At 41.8% G+C, this 25,182-nt stretch overlaps 1 protein-coding gene across 7 annotated transcripts in view; it reads left to right on the forward strand.

Moving 5' to 3' along the window:
• LOC132895349 (prolyl 4-hydroxylase subunit alpha-2-like) overlaps positions 1-25,182 on the forward strand; it is a 422,856-nt gene that overhangs the window by 308,884 nt on the left and 88,790 nt on the right. For 5 of the 7 annotated variants that reach the window (XM_060935865.1, XM_060935866.1, XM_060935867.1 and 2 more), the window contains 2 exons: positions 7,842-7,971; positions 9,274-9,425. The exons of the other annotated variants lie outside the window; for them this stretch is intronic. In XM_060935865.1, coding sequence (XP_060791848.1) covers positions 7,842-7,971; positions 9,274-9,425 — 282 coding nt within the window. The remainder of the gene's footprint in view (positions 1-7,841; positions 7,972-9,273; positions 9,426-25,182) is intronic. 7 annotated transcript variants of the gene reach the window in all.

Raw genomic sequence — 25,182 nt, forward strand, 5'->3', positions numbered from 1 at the left:
ATAGATCCCTGTTCTTTAAATAAAACAGGGTGCCCATTCACACCTGATTTGTCATTCCATTGATTGAAAGCACTTGACTCTAATTTCACCTTCAAATTAACTGCTAATCCTAGAGGTTCACATAGTTTTGCCACTCACAGATATGTAATATTGGATCATTTTCCTCAATAAATAAATGACCAAGTATAATAATTTTGTCTCATTTGTTTAACTGGGTTCTCTTTATCTACTTTTAGGACTTGTGTGAAAATCTGATGATGTTTTAGGTCATATTTATGCAGAAATATATCAAAAATCAAATCAAATCAAGTTTATTTGTACAGCGCTTTTAACAAACATTGTCGCAAAGCAGCTTTACAGAATTTGAACGACTTAAAACATGAGCTAATTTTATCCCTAATCTATCCCCAATGAGCAAGCCTGTGGCGACGGTGGCAAGGAAAAACTCCGTCAGACGACATGAGGAAGAAACCTCGAGAGGAACCAGACTCAAAAGGGAACCCATCCTCATTTGGGCAACAACAGACAGCCTGACTATAATATTAACAGTTTTAACAGGTATAACCCTCAACTGTCCTCATGGGGCCGTCCTTCACAGGAGTGGGGCGATAAAACTCCGACCAGACACAGGGCACCAGGATGGATCAAGCAGGTCCGAGGGGCAGAAGAGGCCAGCATCTCAATCCCAGGATCAACATGTAACTCAGAGGGACAGATGGGGGGGGGAGAGAAAGAAAACACGTTGTTAGGTATGCCCTAAAAATGACAAGTATTAAATCTGTGTGTTAGGCTCGCAGAGACGAGAGTCTTTACATCAGGCATAACACACAATGGCATGTTAATATGGTAAAAAATATATCATGACCTGCTCTGGCTGGATGCTTGATTGGGTGATGGGAGCGCACACTCCTCAGCAATGATGAGATGCAGATGGGACCCTTAGGCCTGGCCAAGACAATTCAGTTACATTTCACCGGGTCTGGGACATGCGACAGAATGTCTGACGGCCGATTCCCTGCAGGCTACGATAGCCAGTCGAGGTCCCCACCGTCTCCACCAAAAGATTTCCTGTTGACTCCATGTAACTCAGAGGGACAGATTTGGGGTGGGGGGGAGAGAAAGAAAACACAGGTGGTTAGGTATGCCCAATGTCACCTGAATAAGTAGGAACAGTATACATATTGCACCGAGTACAAGCAGGGACTCCGGCAACTAACTATGACAGCATAACTAAAAGGAGAGAGCCAGAAGGTAACACAGGCATGAGGGAGCCCCGGGACATAAAGCAGCCAGCCACTACACCGTCAACAAACTCGAGTGAGCAAGCGAGTGGGGACTGAGAGCATCCATACATCCCAGTTTACCAAAACACTCTATGTCTGAGGACCCTCCAGATCTACTCCTTTACCTCATAAACACCATTAACAAAAGGCTTGACTAAACAGATATGTTTTCAGCCTAGACTTAAATGCTGAGACTGTGTCTGATTCCCGAACATTACTTGGAAGGCTGTTCCATAACAGTGGGGCTTTGTAAGAAAAGTCTCTGCCCCCTGATGTAGCCTTCACTATACGAGGTACCAGCAGATAGCCTGCACCTTTTGATCTAAGTAGGCGTGGCGGGTCATAGAGGAGCAGAAGTTCACTCAGGTACTGTGGTGCGAGACCATTTAGTGCTTTAAAGGTCAATAGTAGTATTTTATAATCAATACGAAATTTGATTGGGAGCCAATGCAGTGTGGATAAGACAGGCGTGATGTGGTCATATTTTCTAGTTCTAGTAAGGACTCTTGCTGCTGCATTTTGAACTAACTGGAGCTTGTTTATGCACTTATTGGAACATCCAGACAGTAAGGCATTACAATAATCCAACCTGGAGGTAACGAAAGCATGGACTAGTTTTTCTGCATCATGCAATGACATTAAATTTCTTATCTTTGCAATATTTCTGAGATGAAAGAAAGCTATCCGGGTGATGTTATCAATGTGAGTTTCGAATGAAAGACTGGGGTCAATAATCACTCCGAGGTCTTTTACTGCTGCACGTGAAGAAACAGAAAGGCCATCCAGAGTTACTGTGTAATCAGAAAACTTACTTCTAGCTGTATGTGGTCCTAGCACAAGTACTTCAGTCTTGTCAGAGTTAAGCAGAAGGAAATTTATAAGCATCCAGTGTCTAATGTCCTTAACACATTCCTCAATTTTATTAAGCTGGTGTCTCTCATCAGGTTTTGCAGAGACATACAACTGTGTGTCATCAGCATAACAGTGGAAACTAATACAGTGTTTACGAATAATATCGCCCAGAGGTAACATATATAGAGAAAAAAGCAGTGGATCCAAGACAGAACCTTGTGGAACACCAAACTTTACCTCGGTACGTCTAGAAATATCACCATTTATATCAACATACTGATAACGATCAGTTAGATAAGACCTGAGCCAGGAGAGGGCCATTCCCTTAACTCCCACAACATTTTCTAGTCTATCCAGAAGAATGGAATGATCAGTGGTATCCAATGCTGCACTAAGGTCAAGCAACACAAGTAGCGAGACACAGCCCTGATCAGACGCCAACAGTAGGTCGTTTACTACTTTAACCAGTGCTGTCTCTGTGCTATGATGAGGTCTAAATCCTGACTGATACATTTCATGGATGTTATTCCTATGTAAATATGAGCATAACTGCTGTGCCACAGCTTTTTCAAGGATCTTGGAGATAAAGGGGAGGTTTGATATTGGCCAATAATTGGACAGCTGACAGGGATCAAGGTCAGGTTTTTTAATCAGGGGTTTGATAACTGCTAGTTTAAAGGATTTGGGTACATAGCCAATCATAAGAGAATAATTTATTATTTTTAGAAGCGGTTCAATTACTCCAGGCATTATCTGTTTGAATAGATGTGTCGGTAAGGGATCTAGTACGCAAGTTGAGGCTTTTGATGTAGAGATTAATGAAAGTAATTCAGTTTCTTTTAGGGGAGTAAAACATTCTAACTGATGATCTGATACAGTTATATTGTTAACTACAAGGTCACTTTCATTGTCTAACCTTAAATTAGTAGTTTGAATTTTTTGTCGGATATTCTCAATTTTGTCATTAAAAAAATTCATGAAGTCGTTGCTACTACATACTGCAGGTGTGCATGTGTTGATAGTGGACTTATTCCTGGTTAATTTTGCTACAGTATTAAATAGGAATCTAGGATTATTTTTGTTATCTTCTATTAGGGAGGAGAAATATGTTGATCTCGCAGCACTAAGAGCTTTTCTATACTTCAGGAAGCTCTCCTTCCAAGCTAATTTGAACACTACCAATTTTGTTTGATGCCATTTACGTTCCAATTTTCGAGTGGTCTGTTTTAATGTGCGAGTGTCATCATTATACCAGGGTGCTAATTTTTTGTCTCTGACCATTTTCCTTTTTAGAGGAGCTACATTATCTAAAGTATGGCGGAATGTTGACTCTAAGCATTCAGTTGCCTGATCAAGTTCTGCAGGGGCTGACAGTGACCCAATCAAAGTTGACAGCTCTGGGAGATCATTTATAAAGCTCTGTGCAGTAGTTGACGTGAAAGTACGTTTAATACAGTAGCGTGGTGAGGTGCATATATTATTACTCAGACATATTTTGAATGAGATGAGACAATGATCTGAGATAACTTCAGACTGTAGAAGTATGACTATATTGTCTACGTTTAATCTGAATGTTAGTATTAGATCAAGGGTGTGACCACCATTATGGGTCGGTCCTATGACATTCTGCTTAATCCCGACTGAATCTAAGATGGACACAAACGCTGTTTTTAAAGGGTCTTCTGGGTTATCGAAGTGAATATTAAAATCTCCGACAACTAAAGCTTTGTCTAAGGAAATAACCAGATCTGAGATAAAATCTGCAAATTCAGAAAGAAACTCAGAATATGGCCCCGGGGGCCTGTAAATAATAAGCAATGGAATTAACTGGGTAGACTTATTTTTCGAGGCTACATACATTATATGAGTATGAAGAACTTCAAATGTATTAAATTTATAACCAGGTTTGTGTGTTACACCTAGATAATCGTTATAAATAACCGCGACGCCTCCTCCTCTGCCAGTTAGACGAGGCTGGTGTATATAACTGTATCCAGGAGGACTCGCTTCATTTAATGCTATATATTCATTTGGCTTAATCCATGTTTCTGTTAAACACAGTACATTAAACTCCTGATCAGTAATGAGTTCATTAACCATTAGCGCTTTAGATGTACATAAGAGATCTAATATTTAATAGCCCCACCTTTAGATCAAAGGTGCTGGCAGCAGCTGTACAGTCAGTCTGATCTAATTTTATATTGATTAGGTTACTGGAACAAACTCTCTGAAAATTTCTACCTTTTTGTTGAGCTCGGGGAACAGACACAGTCTCGATGTAGTGGGCCCTGAGTGACGACTCTGTGCAGCTAGCAGACAGTCGGTTTAGCCTGTTCGTCTGCTCCCTGGCCTTGGCTCTGGATTGTCAGAAATTAACTAGGCCTGTTCTGAGACTATGACCTATGCTGCAGGAAATGAGAGCAGCACCTTCCCGAGTGGGATGGATACCGTCCCGCCCTAACAGGCCAGCAGTGCCCTCAAAATTAGCCCAATTATCTATAAAGCCCACACTGTTTTCAGAGCACCACCTGAACAGCCAGCAGTTCAGCGACCATAACCTGCTGTAAGCTACATCGCCACGCCGCATTGGGATGGGGCCAGAGCATACTACAGCATCGGACATCGCCTTCGCTAATTTAAACACCTCTACAAAGTTACTCTTAGTAACCTCAGACTGACGAAGGCGTATATCATTAGCTCCTGCATGGATAACTATCTTTGAGAACCTGTGCTTGCCTAGGACCCTAAGATTACCTGCTATGTCCGGCGCCCTGGCTCCCGGTATACACCTGACTAAAGCTGCTGGTGCCCCTAAAGGCTGAGCTAATTTCACGTGCCGTATGATAGAGTCCCCTATAACCAGAGCTCTTTCAGGTTTCTCAGTGGGTGCATCACTAAGGAGAGCAAACCTGTTCGACACGTGACGCGGAGAGGAGTGGTGCTCCCGTGGGCGAGCCTCAGCGGTAGCTTTGGCTCTACGCTTATGCCGCCGAGCCGTCACCCATTCGCCCCGCTGTAAGGGCTCTAATGCCGGAGTTGGGGGATTGCTAACTCCACCTAGGGCGTCCAGACTTTCCCTAACAGAAACTACACTGTTCTCACGCTCACTAACCTGCTCTAAAGCCTGGACACGCGCTTCTAGCACTGAAATCTTCTCCGTCAGAGAGCTAACTAATCTGCACTTATCACAAGTAAAGCTAATAGAGCTATCGCTAGTGACGGAGGAAGAATGACTAAACATCCTGCACTCAGCACACTGAACAGGCTGAAGGTGTGCCATGATGAAAAGATTCACGTACCTTAAATGAAGATCTGTTGATATTAAAGCAGATCAGATGGCCTCCGCTTGTGGACTTTACACAGGAGGAGAGAAAAAGAAAGCTTCCGGTCTCGGCGTTCTTCCGAAAAAAGAAAGAGAAAAAACCGGGGAAAAAAAACGGAAAAAGGAAAGCGAAAGTGAAAAGTACAAAAATGAAAGCGACAGTATAATAAAAATGAAGAGGATACTGGAAATTTATTTATAGAAAAAAAGTTAAAAAAGGATTAGTAATTAACGCCGGCACTCGCGGGAAAAAGGACTCGGCGCGAACAACTCAGGAAACAGTTAGTGCGTAAACTATATAAAAATATAGACAATTCACTTCAAAAACTTTCAAGCACCACTGTACTCCAGGAACGGTGGTGTAGTGGTTAGCACGGTCTCCTCACAGCAAGAAGGTTCCGGGTTCGAACCCAGCAGCCGGCAAGGGCCTTTCTGTGTAGAGTTTGCATGTTCTCCCCGTGTCTGTGTGGGTTTCCTCCGGGTGCCCCGGTTTCCCCCCACAATCCCAAGACATGCAGTTAGGTTGACGTGGGGCGGCCTTGGGCTGAGGTGCCCTTGAGCAAGGTACCTGAATCCTGACTGCTCCCCGGGCGCTCTGGTGTGGCTGCCCACTGCTCTGAGTGTGTGCACGTATTCACTGCTTCAGATGGGTTAAATGCAGAGGATGAATTTCACTGTGCTTGAAGTGTGCATGTGACAAATAAAGGTTTCTTCTTCTTCTACAAAGCACATATGCGTGTTATAGTCAGAGATCCACAGACTTTTGGCCATATTGTGTATTGATCAGGAGAGGGGTACAAAAGAATTTCAAAAACATTAGATGTAACATGGTGAGGGCCCTCAACATGGAGAAAAAAATACACTATAGTGACATTACCAAGAAATGGAAGTCCCTCCAAAATTGAGGGAAAGACAAGACTTACAGCAACATGAAATGAGTGTCATGGAAACTCTCAAAACTTAAACTCTCCCAAACAAAAATAATTCAAAGTCAAAGAGGTTGCAGAAAAGTTTAGACTTTTATTAAATCAATTAATAAAAGCAGAGTTTGGTCTGCAGAGTTAACCGACTCAAAATCACAAAGTTCTCATTTTATACAGTTTCAAAATAAGTGTATACAAATAATCTCATTGGTTAACATGTCATATCATACCACTTCAACATTTTCTACTGGGCAGTACATCTCACGCTTCTCATATTTTGTATCAACTGAGCCAAATTTCCAGCATGAATGGTCAATTCAGGAAGAATCAAAACATATGATAAAAGTGATGCGTCATGAACACAGTATTCAGAGTGTACAATACATGATTCAAAATGATTGGAGTCAAATCAGCTTAAAGATTGATACAGGCTGCAGGTGCAAACGAGCACAACACTCAATAGGGTACAATTGTGGCCTTGGCCAGTCTCCCACAACATCAGATTTAAAATATGATGCGCATTACAGCTGGAACAGAAGTGTTACAAATTGTGTTGTAACAATACCTGATTCAGAATAACTTGATAAAATATATTACGTTAGCATGCAAAACGCTCCAGAATGAACAATTGCTTAATTCAACATGGCCTTGGCTCACTCATTACAACATATGATAATGCTGCAGGCACTGGAATTAGGATAATATACTGTTTGAATAGGCCTGTGATTTAGCAGAAAACAACCTTTCAGTATAAACAATCTCAATGTCTTTACTGTATTTTACTGTAATTATGATCATTCACAAATCAATTTATTACTTTTTAATAGAATCGACTTCATTTACACTCTACTGAAAATCAACATGACTAACTTTGAATCAATATATAATCAGCATAAGATGAAATCTGTGTGTGTGTGTGATTATATATGAATCAAAATACAATCATAAACCAAATTATTGTTTATATTATATCAACGCATGTGTGCATTGTGTGTGGTTACATTAAGGATATCAAGTCAAGTGTATTTTTTGTAGCGCTTTTAACAATAGACATTGTCGCAAAGCAGTTTTACAGAATTTTAATGACTTTAAACATAAGCTAATTTTATCCTTAATCTATCCCCAATGAGCAAGCCTGTGGTGATGGTGGCAAGGAAAAACTCCCTCAGACAACATGAGGAAGAAACCTTGAGTGGAACCAGACTGAAAAGGGAACCCATCCTCATTTGGTTGATAACCGATAACATGATAAACTTTTTAACAGTTTTAACATGAAGTCTGTTTTGTTGATGTTATAAACTGTTCACTGATGGAAACTTGAGTGCAAAACTGTTCATGACAACTGCAGTCCTAAAGTTAGCAAGTCAACTGTAGTCCTCAGGCACAAAAGTATTACTCTAAGTGTCCAGTGCAACTTCCAAGTGTGACTTTCAACTGTCCATATGGGGCCATCCTCCACAGGTGCAATATGATGAGACTCCAGCCAGATGTAGGGTATCAGGATGGGTCAGGCAGGTCCAAGGAGCAGAAGAGGTCAGCATCTCGATATCAAGATTGACATGTAACTCATGGAGAGAAAACAGGTTGTTAGGTATGCCCAATGACACCTGATGAGTAGGAACAGTATACATTTTGTGCTGAGTGCAAGCAGGGACTCCAGCAAAACTAACTGACAGCATAACTAAAAGGGGAGAGCCAGAAGGTAATACAGGCATGAGGGCGCCCTGGGACATAAAGCAGCCAGTCACTACACCGTCAACAAACTCGACTGAGCAAGTGAGTGGGGGACTAACAGCATCCATAAATCCCAGTGTACCAAAACACTTTATGCCTGAGGACCCTCCAGATCTACCCCTTTACCTAATAAAACTATTAACAAAAGGCTTGACTAAACAGATACGTTTTCAGCCTAGATTTAAACGCTGAGACTGTGTCTGATTCCCGAACACTAGTTGGAAGGCTGTTCCATAAATGTGGGGCTTTGTAAAAAAAAGGCCCTGCCCCCTGATGTAGCCTTCACTATATGAGGTACCAGCAGATAACCTGCACCTTTTGATCTAAGTTGGCATGGCAGGTCATAAAGGACCAGAAGTTCGCTTAGGTACTGTGGCGCAAGACCGTTCAGTGCTTTAAAGGTCAATGGTAGTATTTTATAAACAATACAAAATTTGATTGGAAGCCAATGCAATGTGGATAAGACAGGCGTGATGTGGTCATATTTTCTAGTTCTAGTAAGGACTCTTGCTGCTGCATTTTGAACTAATGGGAGCTTGGATAAAAGCTAACTGGATATAAAAATCACCACATTCCCCCCTTTCTGACTTTAAAGTTGGACTCTAGTGAATAAAACAAAAATCACAGCTAGAGATTGGAACAGTCTTCAAATGACAAAGTTAATACACACAAAAAAATCACAATTTTTGACTCTATGGATTTGAGTGTTTACTGTTATGATCCCCCTAATTTGATCAACATACTAATTTGAGTAAATAAAACAAAACAATCTCAAAGTGACAGAAAGGTTCACTCATTCCCCAGGAGTGGCCGAAAAAAACTTTTTTTTTTTAGCCTGATGTTATGAGGCAAAAAATTCCCACTCTACCTGATAATGCACTCAGTGCCTGGGTTCAGCAGCTCACCCTCTGTACTTTACATCATGCTGATTAGAAATCAAAATAACTGTTCATCATCATTTAAAATCATTGTTCAATTTTTCAATCTGTTAATTTTATATTTATGCAGTTTTGGTTTTGACCTCAATAACTGACTCCTTTGAATTCTCAATTGTCTTCCAATTAATCTACTACAAGATTTAGATCTGGCCAGTCAGTCTCATAGCTAGGGTGTCAGATTCTCTGGTGTCTGCATTATCTTTGTCTGGGTCTTCATGTAGTTCTTTCAGCTCTGGTTCTCTGGGGGGGGTCTCTCATTGTTCACTCGGGAGCATTCCAGATGGCTCTTCATCTCCAGAGTCTGAAGGTCTATCCTCATTGGCTTCACCTGCTGCATCTTCAGGTGTTCCTTCATCTTCAGGTCGATCTCTTGGTAAGGCCTGTCTAGAAACTCTCGTACAGTGGTTAAGATGATACCATGTAGTGCTTTCCTGCACCTGAACAGCCATTGGAGTCACTAATTGACTCCAATGGCTTCATGTATTCTCTCAGCTCCATCTGCAGTTGTTCGAGAGGCGGACCTTTGTAAGGTCCCCTCAAATGCGAAACTGGCATAGGTCTTCCAGTAAGCATTTCATGTGGGATTAGGTCTGTTTCTGTTTGCTTGCATACAATAGCTCATAAGTGCTAACAGTAATGTAGCTACCCAGTTTAATGTAGTACTAGCACAGATCTTATTCAGCTTAGCTTTAAGAGTTCCATTTACTCTTTCCACCATTCCTTATGACTGCAGATGGTACACACAACCTAGCCTCTGCCTAATTCTCAATTGTTGTAATGCTGATTTCACCACTTTTTGAATAAAAGCTGATCCATTGTCTGAACTTATTTCTGTTGGAATACCAAATCTAGGAATTACTTCCCTAGTCAAAAATTTAATCACTGTTTCAGCACCTTGATCTTTTGATGGCACAGCTTCTACCCATCTGCTGAATCTGTTTATTACTACCAGCACGTACCGTTTTCCTTGAACTCTCTTAATCATGTCCGCATAATCTATTACAAAATGTCTAAATGGTCCTTCTGGCACTGGTGTGTGGCCTAATGGAGTTGTGATTCCCTTCCTGACCATTATTTTGAGCACAAATTTCATATCTGATTATTGCCTTGTTTACCATAACCTGAAGATATGGTGACCAATAACCTTGTTTTTTAATTTTCTTTACGACCCTCCCCTCTTGGACAATGGTCTAAACCATGTGCATCTGTTATTAAGAGAGTGAGGAGGGATACCGGTACAATGATTAAACCATCATGGGATCTCCATATCTCATTATTATCTCTAGCTCCCCTCCTTTATTCCCATAATGATTTCTCATAAGGGGCAGCTTATTGCTGTAGCGTGGCTATGTCTTCCAAGGTGGTGATAGGTACTATATAAGCCATTGGCACAAAAATAGCTATTTGACACTTTGAGACCTGTCTCGCTGCCTCATCTGCTGCATTATTACGGTACCTTCAATAACAAAATTATTCCCTTTTTTATGTGCCTGGGATTTAATGATTGTTAACTTGGCTGGCATCATCATGGATGATATTAGCTCCAATATTTGACCTAGGTATTGAATTGGGAAACCATCTGTTTTCTTAAAATGCCAATGTTTCCAAACTGCTCCAAAAAGGTGTGACACCATGAGCATACATCAAATCTATGTTTCTGCTGCTTACTGTTTCCCACGATATGTAAATGCACAGTGATAACTTGATTCTTCAGCTAATGGTACACTGAAAAAGGCTGAACAAAGATCTATGACTGTAAAATACTTAGCATCAGAAGGAACATTGGCAAGTAATGTGTAAGCATTTGGCACTTCAGCCGGTCAGTCTTTCACTACTTCATTAACTGTATGGAGATCATGTACTAACCTCCATTTTCACTTGTCAACCTTCTGGACTGGAAGAATTGATGTGTTAGAAACATGCAGTCCTATATCAGCACTCCTGCTGTGACTAAACCCTGAATTGTTCTTTCAATCCCTTTTTCTGCTTCTGTTTTTATAGGATATTGCTAGGCAAGCTAACATTAGATTTTAACTCCATCCTAATTGGGCTAGCAGATTTCTTACATCTTTTACCACCTTACATCTGTGGGTGGTAAAAGAGAGCAACTGGACTTGCTAGTCCAGTTACTCTCTTTTACCACCCACAGTTTACTATGACGTGGATGACTGAGAATCTTCACAGACATTAACTTTACATCTGTGTCATGTCTAGACCATAACACATCTGGTATCTGTTCTCGCATTTGCTGTCTCAATGAGCTTTTTTGCTCTGTCACCTGAGCTAGCTGTTTCACGAGCTATCTGTCTCTTCCTCTTTTACAAATATCTCTTGAAGGTGTTGCTATCATTACTGCTGTGCAAAGTATTTTTATCATAGAGCTGTCAGAGGCATGGAAAATCAATGGGTTTTCTGTTTTGTTCCAATCAACAGTATCCGCTCTTTTAACCATATACCCCAAATCTCTCGCCTCATAACCCTCATTTACAAGTAATGTCACATGTGGTTTTGCTCCTGGTATACTATACCACTCCTGAATAAAATCATTACTGTCTACCTGTAAAGCAGCACCTTCCTTCCCTACCACAATGTACTGAGAACTGAGTTGCACTTCCTTACCTTCTGTTGCCTTCTGCCACTTTTCCTCCAAGTCGGAATCCTGTTTATCATCAAAAACCAAAGTACAGTGGTACTGTAAATGAGACCTCTGTGCCTCTGGAATTTGAGCCTGAATAAATCTTCCCCACTTATCTATTGCCTTTTGAACTGACTCTTCTATTTCACCTAACCAATAAACATTCGCATTCCCTGCTAATAAATTCATCTGACTACTTACTCCCAATTCATCTATGTACACACCATCAGATGTACACCAAATTTGAAGTCCCAATTTGCATAATGCATCTCTTCCTAGTAAATTTACTGGTGTGTGTTCTGAAACTAAGGCCCCCGTCGCACTTATTCAGAATTAGCAGGAATCAAGCAGAACCAGCCGGAATGAAAATTTTTTTTTTTCAAAATTTGTGCCACATTCAAGCGGGAATTTCAAACTGACCAACATTCTTACAGCTTTGTAAGAATGCCGTTCGAATACTTAGAATGCACTTTGAACCCGCCTCGAATGATTCTTGCACATTCTGGGTGTATTAGCTTTCGAATGCAGTTCAAATGTAGTTGGAACACAGTAGGAGTACCTAGAATGCTGTTAGAATGCAGTAAGAATATTACGAATGCACTTTGAATGCTGTACGAGTGCGGTTCGATTGCTGCCCGAATACCACCCGAAATCTGGTTGGAAGGTGTCTCGAATGCTGTACGAATTCACCTCAAATGCAGTCAGAACGCTCCCAGAATAGCCGCCGAATCCGTTTTGAACATCTAAGAATTCAAAGAGAATGCAGCTTGAATACTTAGAATGTACTTCGAATATCCTGGAATATATGAAGAATTTTCATTCCGACGGCATTCCGGTTAACTTGAGGCACATTCGGGACATTCTGGCAGGATTTGAAGTGGCTTGCCATTTCGATTTTTCCCTCGAACGCAATCAGAATGTTTCGAATGCTGTAAGAATATTTAGAATGCAGTCAGAATGCAGTTAGAATACACTTTGAATGCTGTTCAATATTTCTCCTCTTCAAATGCACCTCGAATGTTTTGAGCAAAACACTTGGGCCGGCCACAAGAATGGGCCTGAATGTTTGGAATGCACTCAGAATGCAGTCAGAATTTTTAGAATGCACTTTGAATATCCCGGAATATATGAAGAATTTTCATTCCGATGGCATTCCGGCTCATTCCGCCTCTAGTGTGACTACCCTATAAGATTGGAATTTTTGCTATCTTGTTATGGGCGGTTAGGCTTACTGAAGCTATCATCGGAATTAGCTGCATTTGACCCAAGAATCCTATTGTCTTAGCAAACTTACCAGACTTGGGGAGATGTGAGGCATAATTTGGACTTGCACAAGTGTAAGTTGCACCAGTGTCAACCATCATAGGTGTTGGCCTACCTTCTACCTGAACCTGTGCAGTGGTTCCTTATCAGCCCCATAAGATGATAAAAGGAGCTGACTCTCCCCGATAGGATTCCCTGAGCACCCCTAGTAATCTTGTTTTGGTCCTGACCATGGATTTACAGGGCCAGGATGATGTTCTTGAGGAGGTTGCCAGGGTGCCATTGAGCCTTGGTTTTGACCTTGAGGAGCCCACTAGGATGCCATTTCCCCCATGTCCAGTAGGGCCTTGCCATGGATTAGTTGAACAGTTTCTTTGGTGGGCGGCACGGTGGTGTAGTGGTTAGCGCTGTCGCCTCACAGCAAGAAGGTCCTGGGTTCGAGCCCCGGGGTCGGCGAGGGCCTTTCTGTGCGGAGTTTGCATGTTCTCCCCGTGTCCGCGTGGGTTTCCTCCGGGTGCTCCGGTTTCCCCCACAGTCCAAAGACATGCAGGTTAGGTTAACTGGTGACTCTAAATTGACCATAGGTGTGAATGTGAGTGTGAATGGTTGTCTGTGTCTATGTGTCAGCCCTGTGATGACCTGGCGACTTGTCCAGGGTGTACCCCGCCTTTCGCCCGTAGTCAGCTGGGATAGGCTCCAGCTTGCCTGCGACCCTGTAGAAGGATAAAGCGGCTAGAGATAATGAGATGAGATGAGTTTCTTTGGTTGTGACCAGGCTGATTACATCCCCAGCAGACTTTGGGTGTGCCATTTTGAAGGAGTTCACCATTTCCCTTTGGCATGAATCTACCTCTGCCTTGGCTTTGGTTGTGGACATTGATTACTGGAACCACTGGTTCTAATTGAGAAGCCACTTGTCCTGTGTATGGGACCATCTGTCCAGTCTGAGGGGTCTGTACCATTGCATTTTGAGGGGCTGCACTCTGAGGTGGAGGTTGAGGAGGTGCCTACTCCACCTTTTCACTTGTCACTGGTGCTTGTACCTTGTCTGTTTTCTTTTTGGATTTCTCAGTTAGCTCTCCCAACTGCAGCTTAGCCACTTTTCTCAGAATTTCTTTTTCTTGCTGTCTGGCTTTCAGTTCATTCTTCCTGTGCTTTTCCACAGCATAGGTCACATGATCACAGAACTCTGCCTGACTCATTAAGTTCAGGCCCATCACATCTTCCAGCTTGCTTCTGACTGGTTCTGGCAGCCCTTCTAGGATTGCTGAATGAAACAACATAGTCATAAGTGGGTTTTCTTCTGGATCATCTCCAGTTTCTTCATGCCATCTCTTTGTTTGTGAATGTAGGCAGATAGGTTGTCATTTTCTCCAATGGAGTCTGCTTTTAGGTTTCTTGGATCTGGCTTTGTTGGGTATGCTGCTCTCAGTGCACACCACAGGGCAGGACGGTATGGGTTAAACTCTGTCCCATCTATTCTCTGGTCTTGTGCTGCTCTTTTTGTCTGTGCATCTCTGAGGAGTTCTTCCATAGTTGATTTGGCCAATTACTCTGGCCAAAGCTACTTTCACATCACCAACTGCCAGTATCTTTCCCACTGTCTTTTCTTCAAATCCACTTGTTGGCTCCTTCATGGATGCTGGGCAGGGATCCCAGAAGGCTCTCAAGGTCTTGTATTTGCCATGGAATGTATTGCATCTGTCTTCCTTTAATAGAATAGGAAACTGTCTAGAATCATGAGCAATAAACTTTTTAGGTGATTTCAGTGTATGCCTGTTCCTCAACTTTCTTTTAACAGGCTGTTCTTGTTCAAAATCTAACTAATATTCGACTGGCTGTCTTTGCAACTCCTCTGTCTCTATTTCTTCCTCCCTTTCAGGTTCTTCTTCAGTATGTCTTTTAATAAAGCTTATTGACTCCTCTACGTCCCCTAAAGCTTTATCAATAGTTGCTAAATGTCTTGCTTCCCTCTCTTCCAACTCCTTCATTAACCATTTATCTCTATTTTCAATTCTCTTTTCCGCACTTCTGAGATTCTCTTTCACTTCTTTGTAACAATCTATTATTGTTTCTGCAAAACTCATGTTCTCTCCTTCCTGTTTTGAAATGTGTTTTGGTCTCTGTTCTTTTTTTCTTCTACTTCAATATACGTCTCCCTCTAGCATTACCACAGGATACTGTCCTTCTGAAAATTGACTCTCTAAATATGGGGCTGGTGCTCCTTCCCTATTGGGCTGTGTCCTTCTAGCTTTCTCAAGTGGTGGGGCACTGTCTTTCTCAAATATGTATCTCATTTTTTCTTGATTTTTCTCTTCATCTTTCTTCACTATCGTTCTGACTTCACTGATTCTCAAAAAGTTCTTTGGCTTGTAATTTTTAAAATGTCCATCTCCTCACACAAACACACCTCAAATGAACCATCCTGAGACCACTGAGTTTTTTTTTTTTTTTTTTAGTACTGCTTCGCCCATTTCTCTGGTATCTTTCTAATATCCCCCAAGCATAACTACGTCATCCCTTGTTTACCACATTGTGGGGATAGCCAGGGTCAGTAGTTGAGTGATATGACAGATGTCAGATTAATTTTACATGAAAGCGATGTGAGAGGAGCAATTTTGCCATGCTCTGTCATGGAAGACAATGAAATTGGTGATGTAAAGAGGTGGATAACACGTCGAGGGTTTACAGCAGGGAAATCGGAATCCAAATCAAGCTTGGTGAGAAGGTAAGAGTCTAGACCAAGTCTACCACACTCTACTACAACAACAACAACAACATCAAATCTCAGAATGTCTTATTTCTGAGGACATATATTGGATCACGAAGCAATCTTAGACTTAAGTCTAAATTTGTTTCTTTTAATATTCAGTTATTCCTTACCATTTTCTTAGAAGCTTTGTTCTAATGAAATCTTAGCCGTGTACTTAATCTTGATCCAGCACAATGAAAGTTACAGATGCAGTAAGGGAAACTATTATGAAAAATCAACTGTTGACTTAAGTCTAAGATTGTTTTGTGATCCTGGGCCCAGATGAACAGCATCAAAACATTTATAAATGAGTGATTAGTTAAATAAAACTTGCTATCAGGAAACATTTATAAAACAAACAAACAAACAACAACAAAAAAACAATTTTGGAAACCCACTGATCTGCCATGTCATGTTCAGTATAAATGCATTTTCTTCAATAAATGCTGCTAGTGAGGTACATTGAACATTATACATACCCGGAAGAGAACCCTTCGTGGTTTGGGAGTTTTATCGGTTTAACAGGCTTGTTCGGCTGCCAAGTGCTTCGGCACATTGAGAGGCAAAGGTCGAAGAATGCTTCTTTGTTTTACAGGCTTTGGAATATCACTAATTTCAGACAATGAACAGTATCGATTGTTATAATCTTCTATAACCAAGACCATTCCAGAGACCATGGAAATATTGCTGGGTCACAGTTTAAGTACGTCTTTTTCCCACCAGAGAAATGTAAGCTACAAACACTTGTCCATTTCAATTCAGTTTGAAGGTTTTCGTTGCGAATTAAATTTATCCATTTCTTTCTTCTCGACTGGCAGCTGATAAAAGCTCAAATTAGGTGTTCTCTTTGTTGTGGAGACACAGTAAGGCACACAGCAGTTCACTTTAGGCATGGTTAAAACTGGTTAGACAGAACAATACGGTGGAGCTGACCCCGGGTATTGCCCATAATGCATTGCGGTAAACAAGTGTTGGAGCCATTTGTGCTATTTGTTATTTTGTATTTTGTTAGTATGATTAAGATTAACAGTGATATGGCATAGGTCTGTCTGTGTCACAGGGTGCTTTGGTAATGCGGACACAGATTCACATAGCTCCACCTCATAGCTCCACCTACTTGAACTTCTCAGCTCACCTATACAGGTAGTAGGGAATGGGTGGTTTTGAATCAGCTGGCAGGGGTAGAAGGGACAGTTTTTTGACTGTGGTTGTGGATATGTTAAATGCTTAAAGACAATAAACATTCAAGTGGGAAAAGTCATCCACGCATTATTAACAATCATGGATCCTGTCATAGTGGCTCCGTGCAAATTGAAATACGTTGGAGGCCGCAATATTAAGTAAAAAAACCTCCTGTGGATTAAACTTTTGGAACTTTCATGGACTAAGGACTGTCTGCTTTGAAACTTCAAGACAAAGCATTGGAAGGATTAATGGATGTATCCTACAAGTCTCCAGTCTGTGAGTAAAAGTTTATTCCCTGAAGCTGTGACACTGTCTCATTTAAGTTATTTGTCATTGGTTTTCTCATGAGCTCAATGAATGCATATGAAGTTTATATAAGTTACATATAATACTATGTATGCTGGTAAAGGTATTTATATGTGCTTATGTTCCTATTAATGTTTATTCCACTGTCCAAATTATGGTATGGATGTGGGGGTTTATTTTACAAATGATACAGCCGTGATTACACCCTGCACCCTACCTTTTTTAGGAAGGAGCGCAAAGGGTGTCTGGGGGGGGGGCGCGGTCCATACATGAGCAAGTGCGTGAGACTGGGATGTGTGGCGTGAGTCTTGAACACTACAGCTTCCACTCAATCTAAAAGACTCCTTTGTTTGATAGATGTGTTAATAGTCTTTTGCAACTGGGGAGTTAGAATTTATTAAACTCGTTTGTACTGGACTATCAGAACAAGAATCCGCGTTTCTACAGCAAGTGGATGCGAGGGAACATTCCATCCCAAACAGGTGTGGCATTCGCTACAGATCTGGTGAGACCTATGCCTTTTTTAAAATATATTTTTGGCTGGGTATACCTTAGCTGGCGATCGTTTTTTGGATTATCTCAAAATTATCTGTTTGTGTTTGCTAAGTATTGCTTTCATTCCAAAGAACTGCTTGTGCGTTTAACGTAACTCAGCCAAAAAATTAATAGGCCGAGTGTTACAAAGCGTTATGGGATCACAAACTTCCCCATTCAAACATGAACGTAACGTAGGCCTAAACCAAACATTATGAAGGTGATCATTAATCTATTTAAACAAATGGACTTAAAATGCTGAACATAGATCACGAAAGTGACCGCAAACAATAACTGAAGCGGAGTAAACAAAACCATGGAGCTTATACCCAAATAATTAGATGCTGAAATGACAGAACAAAACTTGAAGACTCTAACCATGACTCATGGTGGGAAACTGGGTGTATGTATGAGAAAAGTGAATGAAACAAGGGCTTTGTTTGATGCTGGTGCAAATGTTGAAATGATCGACGAGAATGTTGCTGCATTAAAAACCGCAATGAATCAATTTTCCGAAGTGCATGTATCTATTTAAGCGTTAATGTCTGATGAAGCAAAGGAAAAGGATCACATTGAACGGTATGAGTCTAAAATGGCTGTGTTTGAGAGCTTCCGAAATGAGGTTGAAAGGTGGAAAAAAAAATCAAAATTAGATCCACAAACAGAGATTGCTCCAGAAGACAGTGTGTCTAAGGCTGGGTCAAAGACCTCTTCCGTGGTATCCCTGCACACACAAGCTGCTGTCGAGAAGGCAGCCCTTGCAGCCAAAGGGATAGGCTTACAACAAAAGCATACACTCAAACTTGAAAGGGCACAGATTCAAAGTAAAATGGAAATGATTAAACTTGAAACAAATATTGCAGCAGCTGATGCAAGATTAAAAGGCATTGGAGTGCTATGAATCTACCATTCAGCTTCAGTCTACTGGCAACTTTGTCTCACAGATGCAGGGGGATGAAATGAATATCTTGAAAGCTATGCCAAAAAATCTATTGTGGTGTCAGAGCCATCTCCTGTTGAATTCACAAGGCTAGGAACAGTTCCCAAAACACCTCTACAGAGAATTATGGAGGAACCAAGGCCAACAATGCATACTATCAATACTGAACCAACAACATCACACACACTTACTGGATCAACCCTGTAAGCACAAACATCAGCAACAATTAATGTCAGTCGGCCCACAATTAGGAGTCGCCGGATGGAACATCCTATCCCCCCCCCCCCCCCCCCCCCCCCCACACCTGGTCTTCAACCTGCACAACAAAATGCACAGAACACTCAAAATGATCTTGCAGATTTGATTATACTGCAACAAAGACAGGCTTCTCTCCCCTCTAGAGAAATACCAGTTTTCAATGGTGATCTGTTAAGTTATTGCCCATTCATTCAAGCTTTTGAACACTCACTGAACAAAAAACTGACAATAACTTGGACCGACTTTACTTTCTCGAGCAGTATACATCTGGTCAGCCAAAGGAGCTTGTTTGAAGCTGTCTACATATGGAGACCAATGCTGGATATGCAGAAGCCAAACGCCTTCTTAATGAGCACTTTGGAGATCCATATCGCCTCAGCACTGCTTACATTCAGAAATCTTTAAACTGGAATGCCATAAAATCTGAGGATGATAAAGAGCTCCACAGCTATGCCCTGTATTTAAGAAGCTGTTGTAATATAGCCAGAGATCTACCAGATATGACAGAGCTTGACACCCCCTCCAATTTAAAGTTGATATCAAAGCTACCATACAAGCTACGGGGTGATGGAGAATCAAAGCATGTGAAATACAGGAGAATACGCAATGACAAGCCAGATTCTATCATATTGTGGAGTTCATTTGAAAAGCAAGTCAGAATATTGTTAGACCCAGTGTTCGGCTCTATACAAGATTCAGCTACAGTACTAAAAGCATGAGAACAACTGAGCAGAGATGATCTATGAGCAAGAAAATCTTCACAATCACAGTCGCCCCAGTAATAGCCAAAGTACAGCAAAGCAAGGAGAGAGAATCTGATAGCCACCTGGAAACCCTCCCAAGAGTGGCCTACACTAAACCATTGTAGGTGCAATTGGTAATTATTAAGTGATCAATCTCATTAAATCTGAAGGTTAATAATTAAATTGAATCAGTCTCATTTGAATCGTTTTCACTGAATCAGTCTCATATCATTTAAATCACTCATGGAATCAGTCTCCTTGGATCAGTCTCATTAATTAATACCATTAATTTTGGTGATCAATAATAAATTACCAAACAGCTAAATTATGGTATATTGCAAATTATTATGATCACTTACCATATTACATAAATCATATGCACCTTTGAATTCTTTTGAGATTGGATGACTTCAGAAATATCGGAACACAGATAAACACACAGTTTCAATAATAAATGAATTTATTATAACAAAGATAAAAATGAATAATAACAGTTGAAATGTATACAAATATGATATATACTTGATGAGATGTGTATATGTGTGTGTGTGTGTTGGGGGTCACCACATGGGGGGTGACCACGTGTTTCTAAGTAGAACAAAAGAGTTAGCTTTGGTAGCTAACTAAGATGTGTTTGTGTGTGTGAGGCCTGGTGACCACGTGTTTCTAAGTAAACAAGAGAATTAGCTTTGGTTGCTAAGACAAAAGAATTAGCTTTGTGTTGCTAGCTAAGGCAAAGGAAGGCTAGCTAAGGGGGGGTGTCACCACGTGGGGTTTGAGAACAAAGGATTTAGCTCTGGTTGCTAGCTAAGATGTGTTGGCCACGTGTGGCGACACAGATTAGCCTTGTGTCGCTAGCTAAGACAAAGGGATGCTAGCTAGCATGTGTTTGTGTGAGAAAGGCCTGGTGACCACGTGGTAAGGCCTATGGCCTAGCAAAAGAGAGGCTAGCGTGGGATGCTAACTGAGGTGTGTTTGACCACATGGAGAGACAGATTAGCCTTGTCTGTGAAGATTCTCAGTCATCCAGGTCATAGTAACTGGGTGGTAAAAGAGAGCAACTGGACTTGCTTGAAGATTCTTGAAGACGTTTCACCTCTCATCCGAAAGGCTTCTTCAGTTCTGTCTGACTGGTAGGGAGTATCAGGTATTTATCCTCTCATGGATGAAAAGCTCATCTAAGGTGTTGTTGAGTCATCCTGTTGGTGTGGGTCACTGGGGGCTGAATGTGAATGGCCTCGAGAGTCGTTAGGGTGATCAATGGATTGCCCGTTAAGGTGATCAATGGAATGCTGATTCTCTCTGTCCTCCTGTGAGCCACTGAAAACAGCTGGGTTTTGGTGTGCATTCAGTTGTCTGGGAAGTGTGCCAAGGACTGCATTGTAGGTGGTTGATAATTTATGTCTTAGACCCCCACCTCTGTTCAGTGATGGCCATCCCAGGTTAACAAAAATGGCTTCTTTAACTCCTCGCTCATACCAATGATCCTCTCTGGCTAAAATGCGTACGTTGCAATCTTGAAATGAGTGTCCTTTGTTGTTAAGATGAAGGTAGACAGCAGAGTCCTGGCCTGAGGAACTGGCTCTCCTGTGTTGAGCCATATGCCTGTGAAGCGGTTTTTTGGTTTCACCAATATACGAGTCTGTGCATTGCTCACTGCACTGAATTGCATACACCACGTTGTCCTGTTTGTGTCTGGGTATTCTGTCCTTAGGGTGGACCAGTTTCTGCTTCAGGGTGTTACTGGGTCTGAAACATACCGGAATGTTGTGTTTGTAGAAGATCCTCCTGAGTTTCTCAGATAGACCAGAAATGTCGGGAATGACAATGTTCTTGCGTTTGTTCCTGTTGTCCTCCTTGTCCGTTATGTTCCTTTTTCTGCTCTTGAAGAAAGACCAGTTGGGATACCCACAGTTCTGAAGTGCTTTCCTGATGTGATTCTGCTCCTTCTCTTTTCCCTCTACCATTGTAGGGATGTTCTGAGCCCTGTGTTGCAAGGTCCTAATGACCCCCAATTTGTGTTCCAGTGGGTGGTGAGAGTCGAAGAGTAGGTACTGGTCCGTGTGTGTGGGTTTCCGGTAGACCTCAATGCTAAGGCTTCTGTCTTGTCTAATGTGTACATCACAATCCAAGAAGGCTAGATTATTCCCACTTATGTCCTCCCGAGTGAAATTGATGTTGATATCCACTGCATTGATGTGTTTAGAGAAGGCTTCCACTTCATGGGCTTTGATTTTAACCCAGGTGTCATCCACATATCTGAACCAGTGGCTGGGAGCAACTCCTGAAAAAGTGGTCAAAGCTTTATGTTCCACTTCCTCCATGTAAAGATTGGCCACAATAGGGGACACCGGTGAGCCCATGGCACATCCATGCTTCTGTCTGTAGAAACTTTCATTAAACTGGAAATAATTGGTAGTCAGGCAGAGGTCAAGCAGGGTGCAAATCTGGTCCGTGGTGAGGTTCATTCTATCCAGTAAGGTGTTGTCTTGAAGGAGTCGTTTTCTAACAGATTCAACTGCTTCTGTGGTGGGAATGCAGGTGAAAAGAGAAGTGACATCGTAAGAAACCATGGTTTCATCTAAGTCTAGTTTGAGGTCTGCAACTTTAGTAGCAAAATCTTGGGAGTTTTTGACGTGATGTAGCGTATTCCCAACAAGAGGAGTCAGGATGGTGGCTAGGTGTTTGGCAATGTTATAGGTGACAGAGTTTATACTGCTGATGATAGGTCTGAGTGGAGCTCCTTCCTTGTGAATCTTGGGGAGTCCGTATATGAGAGGAACGGCTTCCCCAGGGTACAGTCTGTAGTACAGAGATCGGTTGATGGCTTGGTCCTTTTCTAGTTGTTGCAGGCAGCTAACAACTTTCTTTTTGTAACAACTGGTGGGGTCCCGCCTTAAGGTTTCATAGGTGGTTGTGTCGCTAGCTAAGACAAAGGAATGCTAGCTAAGGTGTGTTTGTGAGGCCTGTGGAGGAGGACCGCCACGTGTTCTCCTTTGAGACAATACAATTAGCCCTGGATGCTAATGGGACAAAAGAATTAGCCGTAGGCTAATTTCACTAGCTTATAACAGTACTGAATCCACTGAAATCTTGATGAGGTCAAGATGTGTGTAAATAATAAAATTAAAGTATTAGAAAGAAAGAGAGAGCATGCAACCTATCTATTAAACAAAACTGAGAGATCAAAACAATAATTAATTCAACATGCTGCGTGTTTACAGTGTACACATTTAAACTGTTCCTGAGTTTAAATTCACACTTCTTCATAAAAGCTAATTCCTAAGACTAGGTTTTGCCCAAATGCCAAATCTTACTCAGTATCTTGCCTTTAGCAAAATTATGAAGAGATGTTCCGAGACTTTGGAGTTTCCGTTGTAAAGCACGTGAGTTGCTTCTGTAGAAAGCGCAGAGAATTTCTTGGTCTGATGGTCGTTCGTGATGAAAAGTCTCTGATCAGAATAACGTGCACAGCGCTTTAATTAGGAGGAATTTCGGTCGCTCCTAAACTTTAAATTAAAACTTGGCTCCAGTTGTACGTACTTATAATGAATAAAACTGGTTGTAACTCAAGCTGTTTTAAAATCGCGCGATCCGAGAATCTACCATGGCCAAAGGTGAAAGGAAAGCGCGAAACTCTGATTCTTGAGGGAAAGAAAAGAAAAAGACGTCTTTATCTGGTTTTTTGGTGCAGGGTATCTCTTTGGGTCTGGATGGTTTGACATCCACGACGAGAGAGTGAGTATGGCGGATTTCCGGGTCCCTTATGCTTTCATGGAGGATGTGACGTTGGTGATCCCGCCCCCGTGTGACGCAGGTCAATGCGGAAGCTGGCTGATGGGAAATGTAGTTTTTTTTTTTAAAGAGACGGGCTGTTGCAGTTCTTAGACAGATGGTACCTACACCATGCTTCTTCTGAACAGCAGACCACTTTATGGAATCCTGCCACCAGATGGTGGCGCAACAACACAAAGATAAGGTTGGGTTCTTAAAGAATAATGGAATGTGTTTTGCTTGTTTCATTAAAGGCTACATCAGCAGTGCATGCAAGAAGCATCTGACTTGTCAGATATGCCAGAAAAAATATCCAACAATCTTGCATATTCAAGTCCCAGTTAAGTCCCCTTCTGTACATCAGGCCGCCAACCCGTGTAGCAAAGTTAAACAATCCTCAGCCTGTACAATTAACAGCCATAATTCAGTGGCTATGACAATGTCTATGAAGCATACTGGGGCCAGTGTCTCTGACTGCAAGCTTGCTATTGTGCCTGTGAAGGTTAAATCTGTTAAAAGCAATCATGTTGGGGGTGTCGTGGCTCAGGTGGATAAGGCGCCATACCATAAATCCGGGGACCCGGGTTCGATTCTGGCCCGAGGTCATTTCCCGATCCCTCCCCGTCTCTCTCTCCTGCTCGTTTCCTGTCTCTACACTGTCCTATCCAATAATAAAGGTGAAAAAAGCCCAAAAAAATCTTTAAAAAAAGCAATCATGTTATCCAAACCTACATGTTCCTAGACCCAGGAAGTTCTGCATCCTTTTGCACAGAGAGGTTGATGGAGGCTCTACATGTGGAGGGCAGAAGAACAGAAATCCTGCTCCAAACCATGGGCCAAGAGAGAGCTGTGGATACTCATCTGGTGAAAGGACTGGAGGTGAGCAGCATTGAAGGGTCAGATGTCATGGAACTACCTGCAGTCTTCACACAAAATAGCATCCTAGTGAGCCATGGAAACATTGCTACAGAAGAGGACATATGAAAGTGGCCTTATTTGAAAGACATTCAACTTACCACCATTGAAGCAGATATCAGTCTGCTCATTGAAGCCAATGACCCACGGGCACTAGAGCCTTGGAAAATCATACACAGCCAAGGAGATGGGCCTTATGCTGTCAAGACCCATTTAGAATGGCTCATCAGTGGTTCATTGAGTGGTGGTTCACTTACTGATGAACATGGCTGACAGTGTGTCTCTTCAAACAGAATCTCTGTGGCTAGTTTAGAGGAACTGTTTGTCAGGCAGTATAATCAAGACTTCCCAGAGAGGGCTTGTGAGGAACAATCTGAGCTGTCCTTTGAGGACAAGAAATTCCTGAAAATAGCTGATGAATCAGCAATGAGAAAAGATGGCCATTATGAAATGAGGTTGCCTTTCCGTGATGAGAACTTGATCATGCCAAACAACAAAGCTGTGGCAGAGCTGCAAACTATGACCCTATGAAGGAAACTTCTGAAGAATGAGGCATTTCATTCAGATTATAAAAAATTTATGAATGCCATGTTGGACAAAGGCCATGCTGAGAAGGTGCTAGATGATGAGTGCTCTAGGTGTGACGGTAGAGTGTGGTATATACCCCACCATGGGGTCTACCATAAGAAGAAGAACAAGATCCGTGTTGTGTTTGCCTGTACTGCATCATTTCAGGGTACTTCATTGAACCTTCAGTTACTGCAAGGACCTGATCTGATGAACAACCTCTTGGGGGGGGGGGGGGGGGGGTCATTCTGAGATTCA

The sequence above is a fragment of the Neoarius graeffei genome, chromosome 12 (genome assembly GCF_027579695.1).
Source record: "Neoarius graeffei isolate fNeoGra1 chromosome 12, fNeoGra1.pri, whole genome shotgun sequence".
Classification (NCBI taxonomy): Eukaryota; Metazoa; Chordata; class Actinopteri; order Siluriformes; family Ariidae; genus Neoarius; species Neoarius graeffei.